The sequence below is a fragment of the Vulpes vulpes genome, chromosome 3 (genome assembly GCF_048418805.1).
Source record: "Vulpes vulpes isolate BD-2025 chromosome 3, VulVul3, whole genome shotgun sequence".
In the NCBI taxonomy this organism is placed as follows: domain Eukaryota; kingdom Metazoa; phylum Chordata; class Mammalia; order Carnivora; family Canidae; genus Vulpes; species Vulpes vulpes.
In genome coordinates, this window is record NC_132782.1 from 37,039,476 (window position 1) to 37,059,528 (window position 20,053).

The 20,053-nt window shown below is 33.3% G+C and overlaps 1 protein-coding gene across 1 annotated transcript in view; it reads left to right on the plus strand.

Annotated features, from left to right (window-relative positions):
• Positions 1-20,053, plus strand: part of SPATA16 (spermatogenesis associated 16) — a 168,389-nt gene that overhangs the window by 34,233 nt on the left and 114,103 nt on the right. The window contains exon 2 of the mRNA XM_072751263.1: positions 16,922-17,067. Coding sequence (XP_072607364.1) covers positions 16,922-17,067 — 146 coding nt within the window. The remainder of the gene's footprint in view (positions 1-16,921; positions 17,068-20,053) is intronic.

Here is a 20,053-nt window from a genome sequence, read left to right on the forward strand (position 1 = left end):
AATGGAAAACATTTTCTCAGAGCCTTTAGGAGACTGTGATATGAGGGTATTAGTTTGTGAGAGAGAAAGTAATCTTTCCCTTCTTGTACACTTGGACGGAGAGCCATCAAAGTAAGTTATCACCTGTTCTCACATCCCCCAAATCCTGATTAGTTCTCTAGCAAAAGTACTCCTCACTGTTATGTTTCACCACCAACTCTGGGAAACAGCATGCCTGCTTTCACACTGAAACTTCAATGGTCGTGCTTTAAATAAAGTTTTATCCTTGTACGGAGGAATGACTTGCATTGTAACTATAAAAACTTAGTTTTTTCTGCATAGAACCATAAATATTGCTTTAAGTCCCTTTCAGGAATTCACATTTTCTTATCATTGCTTTTATGCCTCTTTTCTCCTAAAATATTTAAATTTGAAAACAGTACTTTCTTTTTTCTAAACTCCTACCCTTTCTACCATTTCTCATGACTGCAGTCATAAGAGAGAAAGATACAAGTCTAATTTATAATATGAACTATATATACTTGGAATCAGAAAACAAACCTTGTGAACAAAGCATTTCAGAAAAAAATGTACAAAGATGAGGAAAACACTGAATTTGAAATCAGAAGAATTATTTTTAGTTCTTTTTCAACTATTTATGCACTGTGTGACCTTGAACAGGTCACTGGGTGTCTCTGAATCTCAGTTTTATAATCCACAAAATGGGATCTGTGTCTTAGAGCTTCAATGAAGAGAAAATGAGATAATGTACAGGAGTATTATATAAATTCCAAATCCCCATTCACGCATTTTTAACAGTACGGGATTAGTTATTCAGCTGCTCTTCAAAAACTCTTTTTAAATGTTGTGAAGAGTTTGCCGTCTTCTATAATCGGGGATCATGCGTTGCCCTGCCGTGATGGAGGGCTTGGGGTTCACTACTGCCAGCACACCTTATACCACGTCATTTTTCTTTCAACATTAGGAATATATTAGTGGGATTATGCAAAAGCATACTGACATTTTACCTAAAGGATTAATGCGTAATTTTTCTTTATCCTACTTTTAAGAGAAAACTCTTAAAAAGTCACAATATTGACTAATATATTCCCCTCATCTACATAATATAATATATTCTTCAAACTTTTTATTATCCCTGAGTGGCTATAAAATCTCAGCTGTTTAAAATGATTTTTTTCAGATTTATAACATTCCATAAAAATTTTCAGTGTAAAAAATATTTTCTAGTGAGCTAAAACTGTCCCAGCCTCATGGATGTTTTTTTTTTCTTTTTTAAGTATTATTCTTCATAGCATGACATCCAGGTGTTAATTTAAACTTGCATTCTGAAAAGGAGAATATCCATTGGTATTGCTGATATTTTTTTATTTTGAGTTTTTTATACTATCCAGAATTTTACACCTAACATAACAGTATGGATTAAATGACCCCACAACTCCATTCTTTCTGGGCCTAGAATTAGAAATTTCTTGGTATCCACAAACATTAACTGCTAGCATACTTTAAATATGCACATAAACATATGAAAAGTTTAAAAAGGAAATTTTAAAAGACAGTGACACATACCTGGATTTGACTAGCTTAAAAGTAAATAGGTAACCTGGGTAAATTGAAATAGAATACACAAGCTCATATCAATAACATAATTATATAGCCTTGTGATCATATTTGTTAAACTTGCTTCCTCTCCTCAAATTCTTTTTTTAAAAAATTTATTAAATTATTTTAATTCCAGTTAACATACAGTGTTATATTAGTCTCAGGTGTAAAATGTCGTGACTCAACAATCCTATACATTATTCAGTGCTCATTATGATAAGTAGACTCCCCATATTCTTTTCAGAAAAATGTATCTCAAAACTGGGGTATTAACCAGATGCCAGCCCCATGTGAAATAAGAAGTAAGGAAGATAGAAGTTGCCTTTGGACAGCATTTCCCAAAATGAATTCCACAAAAGTAGGCCCTCAAAGATGTCCTTTTAATTTTTTTTTATTTTTTTTTACGATTTTTGTATTTATTTGAGAGAAAGGGAGATAGAGGGTATGAATGAGCAGGGGTGGAAGGGGTAGGATGGGCAGAAGGAGAAGAAGTCGACTCCTGGCTGAGCAGGGCTCCAGGACCATGTCCAGAGCTGAAGGCAGATGCTTAACCAACTGAGCTACCCAGGAGTCCCCAAGATGTTCTTTTTAAAAAAATGACTTTGTTGCAAGAAGATTCCATAGTCAAATAAGTTTGTAAAATATTGTATACCATATCTTCCTCTGAGATATTTGTAACATGCATTAGTATGTTGAATAGTCTTAGTAGTCCAGTAGTCAAGCATGTCATGAGCTTATTTGATCAGAGAAAAAAATTTAACTGTGGAACATACAGTTTAGAACTGTCAATTTCTGTTTTGAAGGAATCTGTGGTACTAAAAGAAAAAAAGAACAATAGTAAAGACCTAGATTTTTTTTTCACGTCATAACCTACATTGCACACTTTCACATGACAGTGTGTAGATGAGAATTTTGAAAAATAAATTTCTAGAGAGATCTATTTTTCTGCTTGTAGTAAATTAAGTTATTGGTCCCAATTCTTCATCTCCAATCCCCACCCAGTTCATAGTATTAAACCTACGTAAGTCCTCCCCCCAGCTATGGTATCAGCCCTTGATGTTGGACATGGCCATGTGACTTGCTTTGACCAATAGAACGTTAGTGGACCTAAAATAAGCAAGGCTTTAAATTTGTTTACCTAGTTCTCTTACCCACTTTAATTACTGCCTTTTCTGTGACAGAACATGTCTCAAATAGTTGCTGTTACAAGTCCTAGTTAACCTGGAATTAACTATCATCTTAAAGCCAAGGCTCTCTGCATACACCCTGGTTTGGCCAACTGTAGTGAACCTGCAGATGTGTGGACAAGAAATAATTGCCTACTGTCATATGCCAGTGAATTGTGGGTGGTTTGTTTTGCAGTGTTTTCATGGCAGTTACTGACTCATACACTCCTCCATTAGTGTTTGCTCCAAAATAATTAATACTACTATAAGCCAATGATAACTGAAAGAGCACATGGGAGTGAAATCAAGTGATATATATCTTAGGGCATTGAATTTGGGGATTTGGACTTTTTTTTTATTCCCTAAATTCTTAAGGTTTTTTTTTTTTAATTAAGTTTTAGAAAACTATGTCCTGTCAGAAGCATATATTTTTTTAAATATCTTACTTGTTTTATATAGTTATCCCAACATTTCCAAGGAAAACATACCCTCTCAGACTGCCCACCTCTCCCCACTTACACCAAAAGAAGTAATGGAAAACATTTAATTAACATGAATATAAATTGGAAAAGAAATAAATCTGCAGTTTATTTATTAAGAGCAAGGGTCCCACAAAAGTCCCAATTATTATCAAATGTTCTCACAGTACTAATTTTAATTTGATTGTTATTTAGCAAAGGAGGTGAAAGAGTAGAAAGTCCCCTACCTAGAGAACTGGTAATTCTGGCTTGACAACCATTGGCCCACCAGACTCTCACTGCTACTTACCTAGGCTCCTCATCACTGGACTCCAGACAAAGACCCCTGTGATCCTGACAAGCAAGAACTGTGCTCCTTTTCTACGTATGGCACCTCCACCATCTGCTCTTTGTCTTACTTGTATGTACCACATCGAGTCCTCCTTCTCTCCACTTCTACATGTTTTAGCTTCCTCTGCTTCTTGAATTAGTCAACTTTCTGTCTATAAAATAGGTAGGAATGAAGTGATTCATGTTTATGAAAGTCTGTAACCTGATTGCCCAGTAAATGTTGACCCAACCCTCTTTATTTTCCTGCTTGTCCTCCCTATCCTATTATTTACTTAACGGTAGTCCAGTGAGATATAGGCATAAATATAGATATATATCACTGAATATATGAATATGAATGAAGTGGTCATGAATACAACAGCTGTGTTAATTAAGTTAAGCTGTTGAGATTCACAGCGATACTGCTAGGATTTGACTGTGACTAACGTTAATGGCTAGCTGAGGGGCATACTATCTAAGAACATAAGATCTAGGTGAGACAGCAGATCTGGATTTGAATTGTAGCTCTAGAACTTACTTTCTGATAAGTTAGTATCCTCCCTTAAACCCAATTTTCTCATCTGAAAATTGGAAGTGAATAATATTTAATAAAATGCCATGTATAAAGGGTAATATTTGATGGGCCACTGTATAGAAAGAGCTTAGGACAATGCTAATTGCATAGCCAGTACTCAATAAATGCTAGCTATTATAAGTATTGTACAAGAGCTGAGTTTATATGTAATAATATGTTTATCTTACATACAAATAACAACCTCAAAACAAGCATGTTATTAGCATTATCTTCATTTTAAAAATCACTATCTTTATGAGCTGAAAAGCAGAGGCAAGAAGGAAGGAAGATTTATTGTATTAATTCATTTCCCTCCTACCATGTTTCCACTCTGCCTTAAACATCAGATAGCTTGGAGTTTAGGGGTAGTTCTGAAAAAACTCTGAAGGTTAATGTGTATCATCTACATGCTCCAGAGCATAAGCATATTGCTGGCTGGTCAGATCAAGGTGAAACACAGTGGAATAAACCTAGGATGGCCACACCTTTATTTTAAGGCTACCTAGGGGTGAGAGGTTACTGAAGCATAGCTATTTTAACAAATAGGAGTAGGAGTGATTAATTACTTTTTACTGTCATTCAACAGCTTGTCACCCAGGGAGTAACCTCATTTCTCCAATTCCCATAAATTTAATAGAGGTCACATAGTGGCCTACTTGGCTGAAAAACATTGCTCCTGAAACCCTGATGGTACTTTTAAGTCTGCTGATGTGTGAACATAATTCTCTGCATCTCTTAGCCCCACACACTCTGTCTCTCCCAGGGAGACACTTTAGTAGATCTATGTGGCACCATGTGGAAAGTTACAAGTGATGAGCTCTTGGATTCATTCCTCTTTCATGTAACAAGATGATAGAAAATGTAAAACCAATGGGTGTTATTCTACAGTGTAGAGCTTCTTTCCACTTTGTTAAAGGAGTATAAAAGGATATTTATTGAAATTTAAAACCGTTAATAATGAGACCCTTGGAATGAACATCTAGTTTGGGATCTAAAAAGGAATTTTAAAGATCCCACTCAAAAATTTGCAGGTTAAGATGGTGGTTAGCTCTTATGACTAAATCTCAGCCCTCCAGATGCTTTAACCCAGATGGAGAGATTTCTAAAAAGCAAAATAGCTGCAAAGATGTGCTAGACACCAGATAGAATTTAAAAACAAACAAAAGGAAGAACAGAGATAAAAAAGTAGATTATTATCTTTAACTATTGTATGCCCAATCAGAGACACAAGCCTTTTGTAACTAGAATGCTAGAAGTCCCCAACTTTGTTCAAGGACTTTTTGGGGGATTCTCAGTGCTATTTCATCACTTAATTCCACCTCTAGTACCTTTTTTTAATATGCATAAATGTTCACCCCTTTAAAATTTGGGAAATAAAAATTGAAAAGGAGTGATTTATTTCACCTTGAGATATGAAGTTGATGAGAAGTGGTGAAAGAGCAGTGAACTCTGGAAGTTAAATTTCATTTTGTTTTGTTTTCCCTTCCAATTCCCCTGGCAAAGACAGTTGTTGTGTAGGTTCTAACAGCACCACAGTAAACAACAAGGACAGCCAAGAAGAAACCACCAACCAATCTCAAGCAAACGTTTGATTTGGACCAGTCTCTAATACAAAGACAGGACTTTGGAGAGATTCTATGTGGTAGGAAAGAAAGGGAAGCATTAAATTCAGGTGGAATCCAGAAGACATATTTTCCAAAAGAAAATCGTTACAAGTTGTAATGAGACGGTCTACCCAATGTCTAACAGAGGTACGAGTACTAAAATTTTAGGAAAAAAAAAAAGTGAATAGAATAATTTAGGACCATGTGCCTGATATAGAGGAAAGAGAACTGTATATTAAAAAAAAAAATTCTAGCCTCAACTGCTAACTAGGGCAAATCACTAGATCTCTTTTAGCATAGGTTTTAATATTTATCAAATGGATCAAATTATTTTATCTACTTCATGGAGATACTAAGAAGCTAAATGTAATTACATGCTTGAAAATGTTTTAGAAATTATCAGAACTCATTAGCAATGGAATCTTTAATATCTTCCATTTTTTTAGAGATTGTCCACATTTCTGATTTGATTTTGTAAATTAATCTTTACTTATTGCTTCTGGTTTAAAATTCATTTTGCAATTTTATTTTTAGTTCTTTATAATTTTATTTCCTCTAATCTCACTTTTTCAAAATAACCAAAGAATACTACCTCTCAAATTATCTTTCATATTTTGAGAGATATCAAATATCTTCAGGATTCAGTGTTGGACTTTCTACTTTCTCTATCTTTGGCTCCATTCTTTCCACTTAGGCTTCATTCTCAGACAGACATTTATTTGTCCCATGTAGCAAAAATATGATCCCTTAACACTGACTTCGTACAATTAAAACATCTTTATCTTGAAAAGGCCTACTGCATGGGTAGCCCCGGTGGCTCAGTGGTTTAGCATCGCCTTCAGCCCAGGGAGTGACCCTGGAGACCCGGGATCAAGTCCCACATTGGGCTCTCTGCATGGAGCCTGCTTATCCCTCTGCCTGTGTCTCTACCTGTGTCTCTCATGAATGAATGAATGAATGAATGAATGAATGAATGAATAAATAAATAAATAAATAAATAAATAAATAAATAAAAAGAAGAAAAAAGAAAAGGGCTACTGCATGGGTAGAAGCAGTTCTCTGGAGTTGTTCAAATGTGTAGAATGGGAAAAGCAATCAGAACATGCCAAAACACCAAGCTTCCATGACTGAGCTCATAGAAATTAACTAGAAAAATAGTTGGAACCTAGAAGACAAATGACGAAGGATCTGAGCAGAGAATCCATCAATAATGAAGTATAAATGACTAACAAATATGCAAAAAAGGTTTAGTCTTACAAGTAACTAAAGTAAATAGTAAAGTTTCAAAGAATACTGATAAGCCATTTTAAATAGCTGTTGGAAAGAGCTATGAATTTTTTTTCCTGAGTGAAGCACAGAAGCATACAACAAACTTACATATAGAGAAAAACTAAAATAAATGAGTTATGTATTTAAACACATTATTGAAAGAATTGCAGGGGGGTGGGGAACCCTAAGGAAAGCAAGAGAGAAAAAGTAGCCAACATAAATAGCCAAAATCGATAAATTAGCACAACAGGAGAATTAATAAATTAAGAGTTTGTTTTCAGAAAAAAACAGGAGTCAAACCTCTGGGTATTCTAGTTAAGAAATAAAACTACAAAATACTGAGAATGAGAAAGGGAATGACATAATAAATAACCAGCATTTAAAATGTTCTAAGAATACAATGTTCTTCACTGTAATGACAGATTTTAAAATCTGAGTGAAACCAAAAATTTTCTAGGAAAATATGAATTAACAGAATCAATGCAAAACAATGAAAACCTGAACAGAACAATAATCAAATAAGAAAAGAGAAGTGAAAGGAACGGGATTCAAATTTGTTTTTCAACTATTTATTTAAAAATGTTCCACAGTATTGAAAAAGATCGGAATCTTTCTAGTTTGTTTTACAAAGCTAGCATAAGCCTGATACCAAAATGTGATAAATATAACTCATTAGAACAGCCCAATTTAAAAATGCATAAAATTTATGAACAAACACACCCACATACACATCACCAATCAACATAGGAGGTTGAGCTAGTAATCAAATTAAGGTAAGGTGCCATTTTTGCCTATCTGATTAGCAAAAAATAAATAGATTAAAGCATCGCTAATACCTAGTGTGGGTGAGAGTAAAGAAAAACAAGAACTGAAATATTTTGTTGCGGGGGGAATCCCTGGGTGGCTCAGTGGTTTAGTGCCTGCCTTTGGCCCAGGGCGTGATCCTGGAGTCCCGGGATTGGGTCTCACGTCGGGCTCCTGGCATGGAGCCTGCTTGTCCCTCTGCCCGTGTCTCTGCCTCTCTCTCTCTCTCTCTCTCTCTCTCTGTCTATCATTAAAAAAAAAAAAAAAACCTTTAAATATTTTGTTGGTTAAAGTGTAAAACTTTTCTGTAGGAGCATTTTCATAATGTATATCCTAAAATGTGTTTTTTGGATTCTGATGTATGCTTCTGACTCAGCAATTCCAGTATGTAAGAAACTCTTATAACATATAGAATAAAACAGTTTGGAAATAATCAAATGTGTGGGCAAAGATGTATATACAAGGCTGTTCAAAGTACATTATTTATTTATGACACTGAGAAATATGTCACTAGAGAAATTTCTCACTGGAGAAAACATTAAATGGGAATCTAGTAAAATTATGACACCAACTAGAAAAAATGGTATGCATCTATAATTATTAATGTCCATATATATTCAAAGAAACAAACAAAAAAGCAGGTAACATAGTAGTATGGAAAATGAATAATATAATTTTTGTAAATTGAAGGATAAAGTCATGATAGATACAAATATGAATAGATATATCCACACCAATATCTAACAATGATCATTTTTTAAGTAATATAACTGTGAATGATTTTTTCTCTTTATATTTATTCACGAGAGACGCAGAGAGAGAGGCAGAGACACAGACAGAGGGAGAAGCAGGCTCCCTGCAGGAAGCCCAATGCAGGACTCGATCCCAGGACCCCGGGATCACACCCTGAGCCAAAGGCAGATGCTCAACCACTGAGCCACCCATGTGTCCCTCTTTATAACTTCTTAATTTTCTAAATTTCTAACAGTTTAGTAGAGTTCTTTTCCCTATCCATGGTGGACAATCAGTTCTGTTTCATTTTGTTTTTCTCCCAGTTGTGGATTGATACTTTATAAAATACTGTAAAAATGAATTACTAGGAAAAAAATAAAAATAAGGTAAAAGTACAAAACCTAACTTTTTATTATGAAATTCAACAGATACAACATTTCTCTGCTGAACTGCTATAAAGGTTTCTGAATATTTAATCTCTTTCTTTCCTACTTCATCATAAATCTGTAGTTCTTGGAATGACATTGTGTAGTGCTAGTGTGGTGATTAAAGGCACAGACTCCATGGCTAGACATCTAGGTAAAAACCACAGTGGCTAACTCTACAGAGCAATCTATGGAGTAATCTACAAAGGAATCTGGCCGAGCAGATTAAACTCCCTGAACTTCAGTTTCCTCATCTGTGAACTAAGTTCTATGTACTGCAAAGTCATATGTTGAACCCAATCCCCAGTGTGAGGGTATTAGAAGGTGAACCTTCGTGGGGGGATTAGTCATGTGGATACAGCCCTCGTGGATGGGATTAGTGTCCTTATAAAAGAGACGCCAGTGATATCTGTCAGTCTGGTCTTTTCTATCATGTGAGGTTACGATGACAAGTCAGCAGTCTACAGTCTGAAAGAGGGCCTCACCATAACTTGACCATACTGGCACACTGATCTTGCACTTCCCAGTCTTCTGAGAACTGGGAGAGCTAACGGTTTCATTTTTAAGCACTCGGTCTATGGAATTTTGTTATAGCATCCTAAACTAAGACAATGGGCATGAAAATAGTGCTTTTTTATTATTAGTAAATGGGATAATAGATGGAGAACAGTTAGAACATTACTTGTAACTGTTTAAGCACCATTTAAATCCCTGCATTTGTTACCGCTATTGCTTTTATAAAAAGAAGTAGAGTTGAATACTGGGCAAAATAAAGCCAACAATATAGTAGTCAATCTTGAGATTATCCTAGAATGTAGAGGTGAAAAAAGTCAGAAAACCTGAAGAACAGAGATATAAGATGCAATTTAAGAATTACTTTCTTCAGAAAGAAAACAAAGCAGTTGGAATAAGACCAATAATCAAAGATGTAACTGAAGAAAAGTTTTACAAGTTAAAAAAAAAAACCTGAAATTGGAAACACAAAGAACGTACCTCTTTCCAGGTAAAATAGATGAGACTAGAACACATCTGAACTCATGAAAGCAATAATTTTGAATTATAAGTAGATAGGAAAAAATACTACAGGCTTTAGGAAAAGGAAGAAATTTCAATACAGCAAGTTTTAAAAAATTATGTCTGGTTTCATCTAAAAAAAGTGCTGTTTTTTCTTCTCTACCTGCTAAATATAAGAATATAGATGGAGAACTATGTATTTGCAGAGAAATGGTTATGTGTCAAGAAATGTATATTCAGTCATGTTAATTTGCATGTGTAATGTTAACAAAAATACATTCTCAGCTGTGCACTAGCTCAGAAAAGTTACCATTCATATAACCCCTCTCGAAAAAATTGCTTGGAAGTGGGTGCTAACAAACTGAAAGATGATTAAGAAAAAAAATAATGAGATCATTCTACAAAAGAACTTGCCAACTTCCCTCTGTGATTCCCTCTATCACTAAACACAGCCCTCCTCCCATGGCAAATATCCTCAAACGAGAGACCACAATGACAAGAATGTCGTCATCCTTTCACAATGGCTTCTGAATAAAACTTCAGAGCAAACCTCATTATTAGTTATTATTCCTCATTATAGGAATCAGTCAATAATTTGACACAGAAAAACCCTATGAAAAAGTACCTCAGATATGATTTTATCTTCTCATCCAAAACCCCAGTTAAACATGGTCACATTCTAAAAAGAAGGCAGGGAAGGGAAAAATGAAAGACACCTAAATACTAACATGGTAATTTTTAAATTAAACTTTACTTTGAGATAATTCTATATTTATATGCAGTTGTGAGAAATAATGAAGAACTCTCATGTATTCTTTATGTGGTTTGTCCCAAAAGGAAGACCTTGCAAAGTATGGTACAATATCACCACAGGAATATTAGAATTGATACAATCTATCAATCTTAGGATTTCTCCAGTTTTGCTTGTACTCATATGTGTGCTGTGTGTGTATTTAGTTCTGTGCAGTTTTAAGACTTGTAGACGCACATACTCACCCAAGATAGAGTGCAGTTCTCTCTGTACAAGGATTCCTTCCTCTTGGCCTTTTATAACTGTAACACCCATCCCATCACTAACCACTAATCTTTCACAATCACTAGTCTGTTCTCTTTTCTTATAATTTTGTCATAAAATAATGCAGTACGTAGCCTTTGGGCTGGCTTTTTTTCATTCAGTGTAATTCTCTAGAGATTCATCAGGTTTTCATATGTATCACCCTTCTTTTCCTTCCTATTGCCAAGTAGTATCCATTCATCCGTCCTTGCAGTATCTCATAGTATGGATGTACCCCAGTTTGTCTACTCATTCACCCATTGCAAGACATCTAGACTGCTTCCAGTGTGGAGCTGTTATGAATTGAGTCCTAAAAGAATTCATGAGTGGATTTCTGTGTGAACATTCATTTTTCCAGGATAAGTGCCCAGGAGTGTAATTGTTGAGCTGTATAGTAGTTGAATGTTTAGTGTATTAAGAAAATGCCCTATTGTTTTCTCCAGTGGCTGTACCATTTTACATTTCTATCATCAACGCATGACTGATCTCATTTATCAGCTTTCTCAGCTTTTGGTATCATTACTATTTTTTATTTCAGCCACTGTGTAGTTACAATTTACAGTTTTAATTTGCATATCTCTGACTAATGATGGTAAACAAAAAGCTGTCGAACATCTTTTACGTGTTTATTTGTATCTGTATGTCCTTTTTGGTGAAATATCTGTTCATGTCTTTTGCCCACTTTAAAATCGGATTATTTTTTTTCTTTTCTAATGATGAGTTTCAATTCCATTATGGTCAGAAAATATATTTTTTGAATGATGTCAGTATTTTCAATTTGTCGAAGTTTGTTTTATGCTTCATAATAGAGTCTGTATGTGTGATTTATACATGGGTGCTTGGGAAAAAAATGTATTCTGCTGCTGTTAGGTGGAGTATTTTATAAATATGTGTCAATTACATCTTGTTTGTTGATTGTGCTATTTAGATCTTCTGTGTCTTTGGTGATTTTCTTTCTAGTATTTTACTATTTGCTTAGAGGGGGATATTGAAATCCCCAACTATAATTGTTACATGAGTATATTTTAATACATTTTAGTTTTTTAATTGATAGCATAGAAAAAGAAGCAAAGCATATAAAAAAGATACAAAAATAATATACAATTTATTATATAAAAACATGAAAATTATAGAAAGAAATATGCCATAACAAATTTTTCACTTTACTGTGGTTTTTTTTTATTATTGAGGTATAGTTAACATACAGTATTATATTAGTTTCAGGTGATGTGATGCTTTCAGATGATGTAATGATTTGATATTTTTATATGTTGTAAAATGATCACCACAGTAAATCAAGTTAATGTCCTTCTCCAGATATAGTTACAGAATTTTTTTTCTTCTGATAACTTTTGAGATTTAATGTCTTCACAACTTTCATATACGCAGTAGTATTACTAACTGTTGTCACTGTAGTGTACATACATTACATATACCTCCATGACTTACTTATTTTATAACTGGAAGGTTGTACCTTTTAATTCTTTTTACCCCTCCCCCCACCGTCTACCTCCTAACTCTGGCAACAACCAATCTGTCCTCTGTATCTCTGACTTTGGTTTTGGTTGTTTTTGTTGTTTGTTTTTTGTGATACTGTGATTTTGAGATTCCACATGTAAGTGAGGTCATACAGTTTTTTGTCTTTGCCTGATTTATTTCAACTAGCATAATGCCCTCAGGGTTTATCCATGTTGTCACAAATGGCAAGATTTCACTCTTTTTATGGCCTTCATTTAAAAGCCTTCAGCTTTTCATGGAGTATGATGTTAGCTGCAGGCTTTTCCTATATACCCTTTATTATGTTGAGGTACATTTTCTCCACACTCATTTCATTGAGTTTTTATCATACATGGATGTTGGAATTTTGTCAAATGCCTTTTCTGCATCTATTAAGATGATTATATGATTTTTAATCCTTCATTTTATCAATGTGGTGTATCACAATGATTGCATATTTTGAACCATTCTTGGATCCCTGAAAAAAAATCTCACCTGATTAAAAAAATACGTAGTGTATGATCCTTTTAATATATTACTGAATTTGGTTTGCTAACATTTTTTGAGGATATTTACACCTGTGATTATCAGGAATATTAGAAATACACCAAAAATTAGTGGCAGTTATACATTACGATAAGATTATGGGTAAATTATTCTCTGTCTTTAGATTTTTTTGTGATTCCAAAATCAATATAAAAATCTTAAAAATTACTTATTGGATGGATGGCATACACTCTTATTTATAGATACTTGATAACTAAAATAATGCCACATTTATTGTTCCTCCCTAGATTTTCAGGAATCACTCAAAATTATGTTTCAGAAATACAGTGGGCAAGCACTCATCATACAATATCCTAGGGAGGGAGAACCTATTAGCAATATTAGCCTTGTTAATGATAATTTAATTTAAACAAATACATGGTTGTGTTTTTAAGAATGGGACCCCAAAATAATATTTAATATTGGTTATTTTGGCTATGAGTAGATTTTATGTTTTTTTATCTGTGTTTCTAAACCTTGTGATTTCTTTTATGACATAATTTCTGAAGATAATTTTAATATTTATTTCTCAAAAGAAACAAGATACTTTAGAAAAAATATTTTATAACTGTAGTATTATTATCTTGTTTTCAGAAAATTATCAAATATATAAATTAAAATTTGAGCCTATGATTCCAATTTCCTCCTGAAATTTTAATATTTAGCTCTTCATCAAAACAACAAAACCCATAAAAGTTTTCACTGTACTTTCCCTTAAATAATATGCTTTTAGTTTCTCCATACTTCATTCAAAAATATTATAGTCTTCCTTTGGAAATAAAAACTTAACACCTAATATTAATTTTTCCCAGTTCAAAGTATCCTCACTGATACTTATCACTGATATCATTATCAGGTGGTTTAAAAGTTTTTATTCCATATGTTCATGACTTATTTCACCAAAGACTTGTGTGTATAAGTTGAACAAATCACTTGTCCTACATTTAAACTCACACCACATTAAAGTCCTTTATCTCCTAGAGAATTAACTTCTGTACAAATGTCTGCATGGAAATTTTAAAAATTCAGTAAAATATCTGGAATTTTTAAACGATACGGATACCAGTGTTTTGTCTACAACCCATAATTCTACCTTTAATTTCAGCATATTTGATAACAATTTGCCTTATCGTGAAGCTTGTTTCAAAGACATCTAAAGATGATCATTTTCATTTTCATTCTTTCCCTGGCCTTCAACCTTATAGAAGTAGAGATTATTGCAGTTGTTAGAAAACCACACATTTACTTTTTACTTTTTACTTTCTTTCAGTGTTTGTGGAAAAAGCCTTTAATATTATTAAAGTCTAAAAGTCTGCTTCCTCTTGCCATGTAGAATCTGAGTGTCCTCATGGAGTTAAGTTATCCCTTAACTCCATTCTCAATGGCCCACCGATTCATCCCACAAAACGTCTGCCTGAGGATGGAGGCATATCTGACCCATCACATCAGAGAGGAACACAACAGGAAGGAGCATTGTATGCACACAATGTGTGGCTTGTTTGCTTCTATTTTATTTGTGTAAGATTTTATGTGACTTCAGGAGGTTCAAGTATTTTGAGACTTGAAAAAGCATTGATTTCATTTTGAAGATAAAGTTAATCAAGAAGGTCTAGAATTTTAGTCATTTGACATACTAACAAATAAAACTACACAATTGTTACTCATTTTATTTTTTACTGATTTGGACTTCATGAAGAGCTATGCCATTCACAGATTTTTTTTTTTCTGAAAAGTTGTCTATTTAGGTATTTCTGGGTCCTGTAGGATCAGATTGGTAGAGAAGGGGAGATTCTGTACTAAGCAGCTGTGTTCAAACGACTGTTTTTTTAAATTATATTTCAAGATTTTTTTTTACAACCACCTTGACATTTGTGAGGGTCAGACTCAGGAAAAGTTACTAAATCAGTGTTAAATGTTTTGTCTCTTTTATTACCAATTAATTAGGTCATCATTATAAAACATCCAACTAGCATTGACTGAGGTCATCCACAAATAGTGTCTCCTTTTTTTCCCCAAAAATAATTGAGTGAAGACTTTTGTAATATATTCTCTCTCTCTCTCTCTCTCTCTCTCTCCTCTCTCTCTCTCTATATATATATATGAATCCTTTTAAGCACATTAATATAATTTGACTACTTTCTAAAAGATAATTTGAGAGGAAAGACCCTTATGTTTGATTATGTATATATAGTTGTTACAGGAAAAGGGAAAATAGCTTATACATCTAAAGACCTCTTATAATTAATAAGAGATTAGTATGTCAATCGAAATAGGCAAGGAGTAAAAAACAGGAACTTACGCAGAGCTAAAACTAGCCAAAATTCATTTTAAAAAGGCCTAACTAATGCAAATTAAAGTGTAAAGTCAGTAATTTTTGTCTGGCAATTAGTATTAGATTCAATAAATATTTATTAGCCAAATAAATGAAGCAACATTTTTCACCCATCACATTGGAAAAGACTTTTAAATGATATGAATTCTTAAAATTAACAGGATATCCAAGCAAAAGATAATAGTGTCAGGTAACTACCAATTCAAACTATGATATTAAAACATCTAGACTCTAGATTTTATTTTATCTTACAGCTTTAGGATAAAATTAAGAAGAGACATACATTTTAGAACAGAATACAGTCATTCTCAGGCAAATTTCACTTTAGAAAATAATTGACAATAATGCAAATGTAAATGGCAAGCCAATCTCAATCTATAAAAGAAAAATTATTTTAAACTATATCATTTAGGGCAGCCCCAGTGGCCCAACAGTTTGGCGCTGCCTTCGGCCCAGGGTGTGATCCTGGAGACCCGGGATCAAGTCCCACATCAGGTTCCCTGCATGGAGCCTGCTTCTCCCTCTGCCTGTGCCTCTGCCTCTCTCTCTCTGTGTCTGTCATGAATAAATAAAATCTTAAAAAAAAAATAAAAATAAACTATATCATTTAAACAAACAGGATTTAGAATATGAGAAATTTTATATTAAGGAATATATAAATAGGTATTAATTCCAAATATTACTTTGCCCAGTGAGAAAATTTTCTCCAGTATATAGTCAGATGGAGATAGAAAAGAGCAAAAAAGTAGATATTCTGAATAAGGTAACTAAACAAAAAGTGGGGTTTCATCTTCCCCATCAGCCTTATTTCCAAGGAATAGTAGAAAACTCTGAGGGGGAAAAGTACCAATCTATCCTTGTCATATTATTGACACTTCTTAATGTTTGAGATTCTCCTAAAAAATTAATTATTTTCTTCATCTACAGTTTATCTATGGTGCCCAGAAACCATTGACTTCCTGGAATTTTTATTAAGAATTCCATATTCTTGCCATGTTTTTCAGATACTGTGGCCTCTGCCAATAAATTCTAATAAATTTTCACTTCTATTCTTTCAATAACATCTTAGAGAATATGATTCAGACTCAAATTAATCACCGATCATGTTAATGGTTCCTAGGAGTTTACTTCCGATACCCCTTATTATATTAAATCAAACTTGATAGTGTGCTAGATCATTGCTCAGCTGGGTTTTCATAAAAGCACTGGTATTTAATATGATTTATACTTGGTTTTCTGTTAATATCTTTGCTTATTGTATGCTTTATTTTTAAAACATACATTCTTAGCAAATGGCACCTCAAAATATATCATACTTTTAAAATATTTTACAGGAAGCATTTTACTGTAAAATGTGTTACTTATTTTATACGATAGTCACATAATAGTGAACAAGAACAATTTATTTAATTTACAATCAAAATATTAATATTTAACTTAGAGTTAGGGAAAAGTATGTATACATATTATATGCCAATATTGTTAGGAGATTTAAAGTATTAATTTTTTTTTTCAAGCTTTGCAGCAAAGGGGCAGCTCTGGGAAAACCATTCGAAGCATCTGCTGAAGATATAGCAAGTGTGGCAAGTTTCATTGAGACAAAGCTTGTTACATGCTATCTACGCATGAGGAAACCCGACCTTGCCCTGAATCATGCACACAGGTAAAATGAAGTATTAATAACTGCAAGTAAATACTGTTCATGCAAACAGAGGGCACTACATGAGCTTGTATGATCAAATTCCATTTCATTTCAAAGGCAAAACAAAAAACATTATTACCTGGCTAATGTTAAGCTAGACAATCAGAGAGAGCACAAAGGGCATCTCAAAACCTAAAGGAGGAAATAGACACATGAACAACTACTCATAATGCAGGGTTAAAAAATAAAGCAGATAACTTGAGTGGCGAATTACTACCGTAAGAGAGGAGAGAGTGAATAAGGTAAGGGATGAAATAAGGATTTCCAAAAATGCATAAGATATGGAGAATGGCAGAAGGAAATTCAGACTGTAAATTCTAAGCAAAGACTTGACAGTTCCTGGCTTATCTGGTGATAGGATAGCTGATTCAGAGGATCCTGTGCAAGGGTAGGTGTGAGAGCTGTCCAAAGGTGCAAAAACACTTTTTATCATGTCATTAAAGAGTTCTTTTTCGTATTTCTATCCATCTTCAAAAGTCTGTATCATTACATGATCTTGTCCCCAAGGTTTCCCAGGCCTCCTTTTTTTCTATAAACATATACCTCTCGTATACCCTATTTCCTAAAGGCCTTGTTCTTACCATGGGTAATATTCAATTTAATCTACAGCAGAGATAGAGTCATTACATTATGCCTTCCAAGTAACTTTTTCCTTAGTATTATGGTGTCTCCTCCCCTCCCCACTTAACTTTGAACATTTACCTAGAATTTTTGTCTTATCCATTCTCTGAACTCAGAGATTCTGTACTTCTTTTGGATACAAATAACAAAACTAATAACATGAAAACATAATGCCTGCCTTGTTAATGACCACTAGGAAACATAGCTATCAGTTATACTAAGACCCATTTTGTAACTAGGAGATCTGCCAACATGGTAAACATCATTTACAACTCCACATCCACAAGGATATAAAAGATCTACCCAAGATTCCTCACATTCCTCAGGAGACGTCGAATTTGTGGGTTTAACCTTGCCATGAAGGACCTGCAGACAACAAAATAATTTTAAAATTCACAAGATAACCTGCTTGAAAGAAATTTTCCTGCTTAAGTAAACTATAGAACCTAAAGGCAGAGTCTCTTTGACATCAAAAAGAAATTCAACCCTATACTTTCTGGAAACATTTTATGAGGCCATTGTTTCCAAACCCAATATCAGGACGTCCAGTCTATCAAATAATTTTATTCCATTTCCACTTGAGAGGCCGAATATTGGAAATGTAACATATATTTCAGGATGTCAAAATATTGGAGTTTCTGGGCTATTTGGATGACTCATGATCACAAGGGAAAAAATATTTGAAATTGGAACTGACCCAGAAAATCTATAGGCATATGTAAACAATAATAAACTGAGAAGCACTGAAAGTAATTATTTACCACCTTCTCCATGATTTTCACCACACATAAAAAGAGTCACCAACATGGCCTACATTTTAAGGAAAATATCTCCTGGATATCTGAGTGGTTTGATGGATTTTCAAATCATTTTTAATAATAAAAGAACTTCAAATGGCATAGTCATGTCAAAATTCAATTCAATGTTATAAAAATAAGTAATGAGCATAAGTAAAAAACTCCACTTTAATCTAAATATAAGAAACAATAAAATGCTACAGGGCCTAAGAATGCAAAAATAAACTTCAATAGGTTTGCAATAAGATTTAGCAACTTTTGTTTTAAAACTAAGAGTGCTCTTTCAATACTTGAAAATTGTTGAGAGAAGGATATGTAATGGTGGATAGTAAAATGATCTTACTTATTACACTTGGAAAACTTTTAACTTTTTTTTCTATCATAAAATAACTTTTGCTTCTGTTTCTAAGTTGAACATTAAGTAAGAAATATAAATCAATAGAGGTTAAACAGTCAATTCATACAATTAATAATGTACCAAGTGAAATAAATAATTTTTGGGGGCTTGTCATACTGCAGAACTGCAGAAGTCAGTGTATATAATTCTACCATTAAAGTGTTTTTAAAGATCTCAGATTTTAAAACAGAGTCTGATATATAATCAATAACTATATTTCTCAAAATAAATTAATCAGAATTCTCAATCTATAAATAGCTTACAACCATTAGTTATACAATGAATGCAGAATTTTGCTTTTGTATTATTACCACTTTGTGATGGTTGCTACTAATCATGAATCAAAATTAAAATATTCCTTTTTTGCATTTATTTGCATTTGCTAAGCATTCTTTCTTTAATTTTATGTAAATGTGAGGTCTGCTGCATATCTTTAGGAGATTTGTTAGCACAAAAATTAGCTTAAAAATCATCATGTAGTTTTGCTTCTGATAAAAATAAGTACACATTGTTTTGTCATGTCGAAGACTACAAAAACCATAACTTTATGGTCTTAAGTTCAACCAAGATACATTTTGAAATCAATCATCTGTGTATTTTTATTTAAAATATGATAATAAGTGATATAAAGGCTCTAGAAACAACTATTAACAATTGTTTTTCCTAATAACATGTCCAAAGTGGCAGATATGTGTATCATGTTTTGTGGGGTTTTTTGTTTTTGTTTTTACTTCAACCAAAAGCTATGCCTAGTTTCGTCAGTTGACCACATCAACTCTATGCTTACCTCATCAGACTGGTGCCATTGTTTATCAGGAAGTGTTTTGAATATTCCTCAGATTGATTTCTAATTACTACAGTCTTATCAAGAATAAAAATTCTGCTGTAACTTTTTCAATCATATAATTATATTTTGATGTATATAATTGTAAAGATTTTAATGATGCATATCACTGTTTTACATGTTTCTCACCTGTAGATTCTTATTTGTTTTTGTTCCAGAATTTTGATGCCACAGGTAGAGGGCAAGATGAAATCTAAAATATCAAATATAGAGAGAGATCCTATTTACACAATTGTTTTATAATGATGGCAGCTACATTCATTCAACCAAATATTTATTGAATGCCTA